The sequence below is a fragment of the Haliotis cracherodii genome, unplaced genomic scaffold, assembly GCF_022045235.1.
Source record: "Haliotis cracherodii isolate W230 unplaced genomic scaffold, xgHalCrac1.p SCAF_23, whole genome shotgun sequence".
NCBI lineage: Eukaryota > Metazoa > Mollusca > Gastropoda > Lepetellida > Haliotidae > Haliotis > Haliotis cracherodii.
This window is the reverse complement of record NW_027266279.1, coordinates 6,437,765-6,448,664: the sequence shown is the minus strand read 5'-3', so window position 1 is coordinate 6,448,664 and position 10,900 is coordinate 6,437,765. Positions and strand designations below refer to the sequence as shown.

Below are 10,900 nucleotides of genomic sequence, written 5' to 3'. Positions count from 1 at the left end.
CAAATTAACCCAAATTAGCAGAGAACAATGTGCTTACTGAGCCCAAACTAGCAGAACACTTTGTGCTTATTGAGTAATAACTATCAGAGCACTTAGTGCTTATTGAGTAATAACTATGAGATCGCAATGTGTTGAAGTGATCCAAAACTAACAGAGAACAATTTGCTAACGGAACCTTAACAGGCTAAGACCAATGTGTTTATGAACGTAAACGATAAGAGAATGTGCTCACTGGCGAAAAGTATAATACAAATACTGTTTGGCGAAACCACACCAATGTAACAATTCACTGATTGTCACTTTTTGTTTGAAACTGACGTAAAATAATAATGCATTATTTGAGACTGACATGCACGACATAGTATGACGCACATTCCGTACAAAGTAGTGATAAGATGTAATTGAGGGAGTATGGTTGTACATCGTTTCTATCAATATTTCAGCGAAATCGTGGACCACTAAGATTTGGCTTCACACATTATACCATGTCGAAAACCGAACTCGGTCCTTGGCGTGACGTGCAAAACGCTAAAACAACTAGGCCACCTCATCGCCCCACCTGTGCCAGTAGATTTAGTTTTATATGACACGCACGTAAATAGCCCACCACCCTTCAGACAACATTTGAAGCAACCCAGCTGTTTTCCTGACACGCATTCATGTCACATGAGTATATAGGTGTTCTTGTAATAATCATGTGACAATGTAATCTCTCAGATTATTCAACCAAGCGTCTCTCAAGATTGGTGACATATTCTTAATAAAGCTATATCACGTGAATGCCTTTCCTTAATTCAACTGTAACAAAACAATAAAAAAAATGAAAATAATGAATCACGTCGCGATTAAATACATGCTTAATTCTCTCGGTTGTACCATTCTCAGCTGGCAGGGATGTTGGGGTGTATGACTCGCCGGCGGTGTGGTAAGGGCGTGTAACTCTCGTGCCAATCACTGGTACCTGTCACATGTCATACGTGTTTGTGGCAGCGATTTTTCACGAAAGGTCTTGCCGTCGACTAGCAACGTCACATCACACATACGGGTCCTTTCATAATATCTTCCCTCCAAAGGTTCAACACCATCGCCAGATTGTGTTGAAGCTCTGTGTCAGAATGTCTTTGTTTGTGTTTTGCGCATTGTTTGCCGTTTCCATTGCCTACCCCGACGGAGCCCCGGAGTTGGGATGCTACACAAGTCGCCCAATGCACGATGAGTTTCTTGGGCAATGGACGCCAGCCCCGTACGTCCTTGAACTTAACCTGACCAATGGCGCACGGACATACTCGACAGGACAGTCAGTGGCAGGTGAGGGGATCTTTGTTTCAGTCATTTTCAAAGTCACTCCGAGCAGTAAACGTTTGTCCTTCAATGTGTAAAATTTAAAAGGTTCAAGAGAATCTGTAATTTCTGTTTAACGTCGTTTTCGACAATATTGAATGAGGCGTTGCAGTTTAATCTGGCCGAAAAGCCAAAACTTTGGCAGATATTGGACGTTTATCTCTTCTGTGAAACCTACAAGCATGGTATGTGGGTCAATGATGAGTAAAGACGGCAAATACCAATCAGTGACAGTGAAGGTCCGGGTTAGAAATGGTCTTCAACATCCATAAAGCCACTGGGATCGGGTGGTCAGGCCCCCAGACTTGGTAGATGCATTTCATGGTATCCTAATTGCGTAGGTGCTCATGACGTTAATCACTGGATTGTCTTGTCCATACTCGATTATTTACAGACCGCAGTCCTATAATATTGCGGAGCGCGGTGTTAAACAACATCTGAGGGTTTGCAAGTAAGAATCCAATCCTCTCTTGAAGAACAAATAATGTGCCTGTATATAATGAGGGGACCAAAAAAAGGCTCTACTCACACTTTTTTTTCTACTAACACTATGTTAGTTATCCGGTTTTAAATGATGATGAATATTAATATTATTTATCCGGGTTGGACTGATTGTTCTATTGTCATTCGCCGTTTCTGTATTGTCTATACGGTTATCAGACCCATGTTCAGAGTTGCCTCCCTTAGCTACCCGGATCCGCTTGTCTTCTTTGCGATAAGAAATACATTGTCGGAAAATAGAAAGTATACACATGATTAAAAATTGGATCTGATGAAAACATTACAAACGTTATCAAAACGCCACTAGGTTGACACTGGTCGCCGAAACACTACAAACTGAAGGTCTAAAACACAACTATGATACCCGTGTCAAATACATCACCATCGAATAACTATGTGTTAAGTGAGGATAAGATATATGGATGAACAACTTCCTTATTACAATTAGGAGCGACGTTTCGGTGTAAAGCAAGCAAGTAGTGTGAGAACCTACACCGAAATGTCGCTCCTAATTGTAATAAAGAAGTTGTTCATCCATATATCTTATCCTTACTTAGGACTCCAACTTCTAAATGCCTCTCAAAGATGTTAACTATTTGTTGTCTGTTTATTTTTAACACCATAAAACATGGATGCATACTTTCTTTTGCGCGTCCAGTGTTTAATTTTGCCACGAAACTATGTTAGCGACACCCCAGGCATAGCTGAAATATAGTGCGGCGTTAAACAACAAACCAACAAACAAACAAACAAACAAACATCCTCGGGCTACTGATATCCACCGAACAATCCACGATGCGAGAATATTATCGGGATGTCAAGTTTAAGTTCAAAACTCTACATATTTATAAGGAAATATTATTAATAATATTATAATGAAAATAATATTTTCAGATGTTAGAAGAATGGTTTGGTTGGGCCTCACCATTCTCCTGGAAAGATGATGACTAATTCCTGAAGTATCAAGCGTCCAGTGTCGTATATCGTATATCTCAGTGTTATATAGAAACGGGCTCCGTCCGTCCGTCCGTCCGGCCGTCACGTTTCGTTTCCGGAGCAAAACTCAGAAACCGTTCAATATTTTTTCATGAAACTTTGCAGGTCTGTCCGGTACATGCTGAACTGGTGCCTTTTGCTATTTAGAAATTTTAGAAAAAAAAATTATATTACACGTTTCCATGGCAACAAGATGGACTTAGGTTCCAAACTCCTCTTTTTTTTACACTTTCCATGACAAGTTCCACCACGGTTAAAAAAGGTTAGGGTTTGTTTAGATTCAGTTATGGCATAAATTTCTGCAACAGGGGCGGGGGATATAGCCACGTTAGTGGCAAACTCTTGTTAAGTATTGCTTTTTATATCAATAGCTGAAGTATATTTCTCGTCATACCATTTTTCCTACAACAATCATCGGCATAAATATGATTCACCTTGCTAATTGTGGTGTCACATTGTCTGTCATTGTGTTTATAATTTAATTAAACATAATTTTAGTGCGAGTCATAAAACTTTACGTGACGGCCTGGGGCCATTTGCTCTGTCTGGGAACACGTGCTTCCTTCCCACTGTGACACGATGACGTCACACGTGTCACCCAACACGGATGTAAGCAGTGGATAGACTATTCAGTGGCCATAACGTGAGTGAGTGAGTTTTATGCCGCTTTTAGCAATATTCCAGCAATATCACGGCGGGGGACACCAGAAATGGGCTTCACACATTGTACCCATGTCGGGATTCGAAACCGAGTCTTCGGCGTGACGAGCGAACGCTTTAACCACTAGGCTACCCGACCGCCCCTAATGGCCATAAGGGATACTTGTACTGTACAGTAAATAGATCGCTTCCCTTGTCCAGGGAATGCCAAGGCCGTAGTTAACTTTTTTTGACAGGGGAGGCAAATATTTGTTCGTTCAAGTATCACTTGTCCCCAACTTGATTCAAATAAAACTGTTTTCTATTAAAAAATCTGGGGGGGCAACTGGCCCCCCTGCCCCACGGGCAGGCTACGGCACTGTCGTCGTCAAATTAATGTTTGTCGTCGTCAAAATGGATTGCGTATTTTCGTACCCCAACGGCGTGGAACGTTGCTTATGATATTAAACACTGGTTTGTCTGGTCCATGATCTACGTAAACCTCATCGTTATATAATAATATTAATATTAATATTTATAATTGCGCATTTATATTGCGCATAATTCCGCACCACATAGGGGCATGCTCAAAGCGCAATTAATACCCCGGTCACTGCATCAGTGTGCACTCAGCAATCATTCTCAGCTCCCTGGGGAGTATACAACCCAAGCCGCCTGTTAGGCGCTAGATCAACCACATTGCTATCTCATCCTACCGGGTACCCATTCACTGCTGGTTGAACAGAGGCACATTTCGAACAAAGTCACTTGCCCAAGGAGACACCACATGTGGTACATGAACTTCAGTGTTGGGCGGGACCGAATCCCTGGAAACTCTCAGGATCCAGACCACCAAAACGTGGTCACCAATCCAAGGACTCTCCGCGACCTGATTTGGTGTGCGCAGGTCCACGTGGCACCACTGGAAAACAAGTAACTGTGGCAACAAACAACAAAAGAAAATACAAGAACAAAAACCGTTTACACTGATTGTCATTTTTGGCATAAATGAGGCAAAGCATGAATGCTTATCCGTGTTATGGTTGATATGTAATGTCTCCATAATTTGTCATAATGACCTGTAGTTACGTCAGTTTTACTCGCACGGGACACAGGTTGGGGAATTTTTAGGGAGTTGGGTTTAACGCCATTCTAAACACTATTTCACTTTTTTTAATAGGCATTTCTCAGAAGTTGATGTAATCTCAAAGTACATGACAAAGTTTTGGCTACTTGGTATTTCAGTCTTATCACGAACTGTAGGCTTAATGTGGAAAACAAAACCAAGCGACGTGGGTCTTATAGACCATTTTGATGAAACCCACGAGCACTGGTATGGTGTTGATATAGAAATATAATGGGGGCAAATCTTGGATTCGAATCGACGATAATAAGTTTCTGGCAGCACTTAGCCATTGTTTTGTTTTGTGTGTTTATTTGTTGTTTAACGCCGCACTCAGCAATATTCCAGCTATATGACGGCTCTCTGTAAATAATCGAGTCTGGACCAGACATTCCAGTGATTGATATCATTAGCATCGATCTACACAATCGGGAGACGATGACATGAATCAACCAAGTCAGCGAGCCTGACCACCCGATCCCGTTAGTGGCATATTACGACAAGTATAGTCGCCTTTTAGGGCAAGCATAGGTTGCTAAAGACCTATTCTTACCTTGATCTTCAAGGGTTCGAACAAAGTAGAAGACCAGCTACCACGGCTGGACCGCGCGCATTGCAGCTATATGGGAAATCGAACATGGTGTCTTTGCCTTGACGAGCCAGCGCTTTAACAACAAGGCTATCTACCGCCCTTATTGTTTCGAAGAATGTGTATGACCATGTGACATTTCACATTTTTAAGCAATAATCCAGCTATATCGTATCAGTGAACTCCAAGTTCGGTGATTGCGCCCTTGTGGGGATCGAACCCAGGTCATCGGCGTGTTTCCACTGGTCCCCTGGTCTACCCCTTCGTCCTGACTAAACGCTATGGCTGCATTTTGGTGGTGTTAATGTTTAAATGACGTCTGTGCAATGTTACAGTGACCTTGAAGTCCACGCACCCCGACTTCACGATCCGCGGCTTCCTGGTGACTCTCCTGACGTCAAGCGGGATCACTGGCGGCACCTGGAAGAACTTGACCTCGGACTCTAAGGTCATCACGGACTGCGGGGTGACTCAGTCAGTGAGCAGAGGCAGGGACTCCGTCACCATTGTCTGGGAGGCACCCACAGCTCAGGAGCTCGACCTTGAAACCATCCAGTTCAAGTAAGTATAACTCCTGTCATTTTTGTATTGAATCTACCCTGGTCAAACATGCCGACCTTCTTCGGTCAAAGATGCCGACCTTGAGGCCACCCAGGTAAGTGCGTATAGCCGCTGTCACCTTTGTAAGGAGCCTAACGCGGGCAGGGATGCCGAACTAGAGGTCATCCAGTTTAAGTACGTTTCACCTTTGTATGTCTACCCCTGTCAGTGAGGCCGACCTTTAAGTAAGTAGAGACCCTGCCACCTTTGTATGGAGCCTAACGCGGACAGGGATGCCGACCTAGAGGCCACCCAGTTAGAGTAAATATAGACCCTGTCAATTTTGTATGGAGCCTGACGCGGGCAGGGATGCCGACTAGAGCACACCCAGTTTAAGTAAGATTTTCCCCTGTCACCATTCTATGGAGTCTACCCCGGTCAAAGATGCCGACCTTGAGGCCACCCAGGTAAGTGTGTATCGCTGCTGTCACCTTTGTATGGAGCCTAACGCGGGCAGGGATGCCGACTTAGAGGTCATCCAGTTTAAGTAAGTTTTCCCTGTCACCTTTCTATGGAGTCTACCCCGGTCAAGGATGCCGACCTTGGGACATGCAGTTTAAGTAAGTATAGACCCTGTCACCTTAGTATGGAGCCTAACGCGGGCAGGGATGCCGACTTAGAGGTCATCCAGTTGAAGTAAGTTTTCCCTGTCACCTTTCTATGGAGTCTACCCCGGTCAAGGATGCCGACCTTGGGACATGCAGTTTAAGTAAGTATAGACCCTGTCACCTTAGCATGGAGCTTAACGCGGCCAGTGTTGCAAATCTTGGTGGCATTCATTCAAAAAGGCTGATGCCCTTTCTCCAATAATTGCGATAATCTTTTTCCGTGTGTATCTTAATGTCATCACGATTATCTCATGATCTCCTAATTCTATATATGTCAAATTTGTTACTCCTTTTCATTACCATGACGACGCTGTCCGTGTATGTCCGCAGGGCCATCGCCGTCCACAACTTCTCCGTCTACTGGGACCACATCCTCTCCCCGCCTCTCAAACCAGCCGTGGACTATTGTAAGCTTATTGAAATAACCTTTAAAAGATTGGGTATCCATTACATTTACGTTAAAATATCAGTCAAACTGGGATCGGGTGGACGAAATGGCTCATTTGTCCGACTCTCACACCTTCTCGTGCCTGTTCGATGTTCTTGCTATCAATCACTGGATTTAATGCTCTGGATAAGACAACACTTCAGGTTATCATCTATGGTTTTAAAGTTTGTGTGGGGCAAAGTGGTCCTAGGCCCCGTTCCTCAAAGCGATCTTAGCACTAAGGTGATCGTAAGGCCCACACTTTAACATAGGTTTACGATCATCGTAGTGCTGAGATCGCTTTGAGGAACGGGGCACAAGGCGCCGTTTTTCTTCATAATTTATTTCCCAAGCGCTACGATTGTTTTTTCTATAATGACAAATGTCAAGTTTATGAATAGATTCCAATATCCACACACACAATTACATTTCATCAGTGTCAAAGTTTTTATTAATTCTAAAATATGTCCAAAGCATTTTGGCTTATCGTTATTTGTCCCTGGGATGATTTTAAGTGCACAAATACTGTATATAGATATGCAGGTAACGTCAGACTTTTGTATAATTAAGATACGTAATTTCCACCATCATCATGAATATGTTCTACAACCTCCTTCAACTTTAAAAACATTCACTGTATACCCATTATTGTTTCATCAACTAATCTGATCGGAAGTAAAATTAACACCAAGCAAGCAGTAAACACTGTCCGGCTGAGTAAAGTATTTGCTTAAAACAGTCATCGAAACACTGCAAACTTAATGTCCAACATTTAACTATGATACCCGAGTAAATATGCATCACGATTGAATGACAATGTCTTGATTGTTTCATTCTTAGCCACTATCCAACATGGGTGTATACTTTCTTTTACTTTGTAGTATTTATAAAACCTAGGAATTTCAAAACAGTTTAGTACGCGTTGAAACTGTTGATTTAGCATGCCTCTCCTTTTTGGATAGAACTTTTAGATTTTTGGTCATTAGAGTTTTATCTGACAAAACCATCAGTATACGTGATGCAAATATTTAGATTTGTATGATGGGCAAACATTCTAATATCGGTTTGTAACAGGCATTGTTTGACTCTTCGGTCACTCTCCAATGATGAAACTAAGGAAGCGTATTAATGCCACATTCTAATACAAAATGATAGGTTGCTACAACCATGCTTGGAGTCGAACTCGTAGCCGACTGACCGTTATGTTCACAAACAAGTGATGACTGCCGTGACGCCGCATACTCTTACCCCAGCTTAATTATTGTCTTTGTTTGTCAAATTGAATTTCTGTTTCATTACAACTATCATGTAATTGTTGTAGTAATAATTGAAGGAGGAAGTTGGTTGATTTTCCGTTCGTCTGCAATCTCGAACCAATTTGATCAAACAAACAAAAAGGCAAATAAATCTGGGAAATATGGTCAGTCTATTGCTGGGACGGGTAACTTGGGTACCCGGGTCGGATGGGTACTGAGTAGGACCCGGGTACCCACAGGACTACCCGGACCCGTGGTTAGTCACATGATATATTGTTTGATGACAAAAACTTATCAAGAACTCTATGGTTACACTACAAGTCACTATTGTTCGCATTTCTTTCTGACAAAGCACCCATTCCTTCTGATTTTTCATACGGTTGAATAAAGACATATATAACTTAATTCAGCTTCAGTATGAATGACCAGATTGTTTAATACATGTATCTAAATACGTTTTGCCAGGGCTATGCTAAAAATGTTCCTAATCGGACATTTTGAGACATCTCCGGAGACCAACAGTGGGTACCCGGGGTGGGTCAGGTAATGGGGGGGTGGGGGTGGGGGGTGGCGGGGTGGGGGGGTGGACTAAGGACCCGGGCCGTTGATGGTCAAAGGGAAGTAATTATAATCTGTTTAGCAAATGATGATCGGACTTACCGCCCTTTGGAATAAGGGACATAACTCTTCATTTCTTTACCCGGTTAGCTCCCTTGGGTTGACGGCAGTCAAGCTCCTTCCCAGCGCGTGACACCTTCGTTACACTCTCGGTAGTATAGAGAGCTCCGGGAACGTACTATCGCTGTGAGGAGCTTGGACGGCAGCGTGTAAAGTTTTGGTTAGACACTGTGCGGAGTTCAGGCAAGGGTGTAAACCCTTGTACAAACTACAAACACGATTACCTCCCTTTGACCTTAAACAAACCCATTCCCGACTACAACTGTTTTTTTTTGTCTTTTTCAATCTGAGTTCTATTTCACGTTCTGTATCAGCTTAGTGGCAGCAATGACATCGGGAAGGAGCTTGTTCTGTCAACGCTTCAAGCAATAATCTGTGTTATATTATGCTGAGTAGACATAGTCCGCGCATCCATGATTTCAGTTTCATTCGGGTCAACCCGGCTTATTCCGTTACTTACATACATCGATACGACTCATTCGATTTGAGGTCCCAAGCTGTTGTATTGATGGTCACAGGGACGCAACTTTAAATCCTGATTAGCATTTCCTAAACAGACTTACTTTCCTTTGGGACAAGGGACGACCCCTCTCAGAAGCCAATGGATTTATGTAGTGGCCAACTCAGAAATAGCTATTTCTAGACATTCAGAAAGAAAAACATGACATACAACGTTCAAGAATAGTTTCCAACAAAAAAAAATTCAGCATTAAATATTGGATTTGGCTTGAGAATAATTTGTCTTTACTTGAGAGCTTGATATGATATTAAATATCTTGAGACTGCCAGGTCTGGATTATAATTTACGTAGATGATAGTTTTCTTAGAATGTGGTACGAATACGTTCCATATAAAACGCATCACAAGGATGCATGCTTGTTAAGTGAAAATCGGTGGTTACAACTTGCGTGATTGTGTGACGTACCCCGACGACGAGAGCCGTTGCTGATGATGTCAACCATTGATTTGCTTCATCTAGACTCGGAGTATTTACAGCGCAAACCGCCATGTTGTTATTGAAATGTTACTGACTGAGGCAAAAATCATTCTTTCATTCAACTAATTATTTAATTAAATCATTCAATTAATTCATTCATCCACTCTGTTTTGCAGCAAAACTACAGTTTCAGCAGCTTCTAGATGAGCTGAAGAAGTTCTCCGAGATGGCATCAATTGGTAACTTTGGCTTTGACGTTAACGTCCCCTCTCCGTCCTCCTCGTCTTCATCCTCTTCCCCGTCTTCTTCATCATCATCCTCATCATCATCCTCCTCCCCCTCCTCCTCCGGCAGGAACAGCAGTAACAAGAAGTCAAGAAGGCAGTCTAGGGATTCTCGTAACCATGGCAAGTCACATGGTTCCAGAGCTTTCCGCTAGAACTCTTCATGGCAAGAATGTATCCTTGGTAATATTGATTGTGGGGGTAAACTTGATCTGCAATGTTTCTGGCAGCACGATTCTTCACACCACCGTGACGTTGCCAACACCATACCTTTGTCATTTGTAATAAAAGGTTGCCACTTGACTGTTTCATAACCTGTTTTACTTATTTTGCGTCGTATACATACATCCGATAAGCGGTGTTGTGACGCCTGTCAGTGTGAATTCAACCAATGAAATAAGCCGTTTATACACATGGATCTCAATTCGGCCCTCCGTGCATGGATGTTTTGCGAACCATACCCTTGACTGACATGGAAGCAAATATGTGTAGCCGATAGACGCAAGGCTATGCTACCTCTTACACGAGAAATACTGTCGTGTTTTAGATATAAAAACAAAGTGAAATACAACGTGATATACCAGGGGCATACATGCCACTATACTGTGCTTATACAATGTGTTATACAACAACCATGCAACATGCTGTACAAAGTTCATACCAGTTATACAACGGTCTAACTGCAAGCAATACAACAGTCATGCAATAATCTATGCAACGGCCAAATAAGTTATACACGGCCTTACAACAAGCTATACAACCGGCGTACAATTTATACAACGGGCGTTCGGCAAGCTTTTAAAAAATCGAAAACTCCAGCGACACTCTGGTAAAGCTCCTGTAATGCACCAGTTACACACGGGTGTCATTCGAGTTACACTCCAGCGATGCTCTGGTAAAGCTCCGGTAATGGACCAGTTA

General features: G+C 42.6%; 1 protein-coding gene across 1 annotated transcript; it reads left to right on the top strand.

The window, feature by feature from the left end:
- The first annotated feature begins 1,115 nt into the window (after positions 1-1,115).
- On the top strand, positions 1,116-10,134 carry LOC139471563 (uncharacterized). The gene is made up of 4 exons (XM_071253940.1): positions 1,116-1,308; positions 5,525-5,750; positions 6,728-6,804; positions 9,872-10,134. Exons 1-4 carry the CDS (start codon positions 1,116-1,118, stop codon positions 10,132-10,134), a joined length of 759 nt encoding a protein of 252 aa, XP_071110041.1.
- Positions 10,135-10,900: the final 766 nt, after the last annotated feature.

What these genes read in the sequence shown, in the direction of transcription:
- LOC139471563 (XM_071253940.1), top strand. Translation starts at nt 1,116, where the DNA reads ATGTCTTTGTTTGTGTTTTGCGCATTGTTTGCCGTTTCCATTGCCTAC. An exon ending in GACAGGACAGTCAGTGGCAG is followed by an intron (nt 1,309 to 5,524) that starts GTGAGGGGATCT and finishes GCAATGTTACAG; the next exon opens with TGACCTTGAAGTCCACGCAC. An exon ending in CTTGAAACCATCCAGTTCAA is followed by an intron (nt 5,751 to 6,727) that starts GTAAGTATAACT and finishes GTATGTCCGCAG; the next exon opens with GGCCATCGCCGTCCACAACT.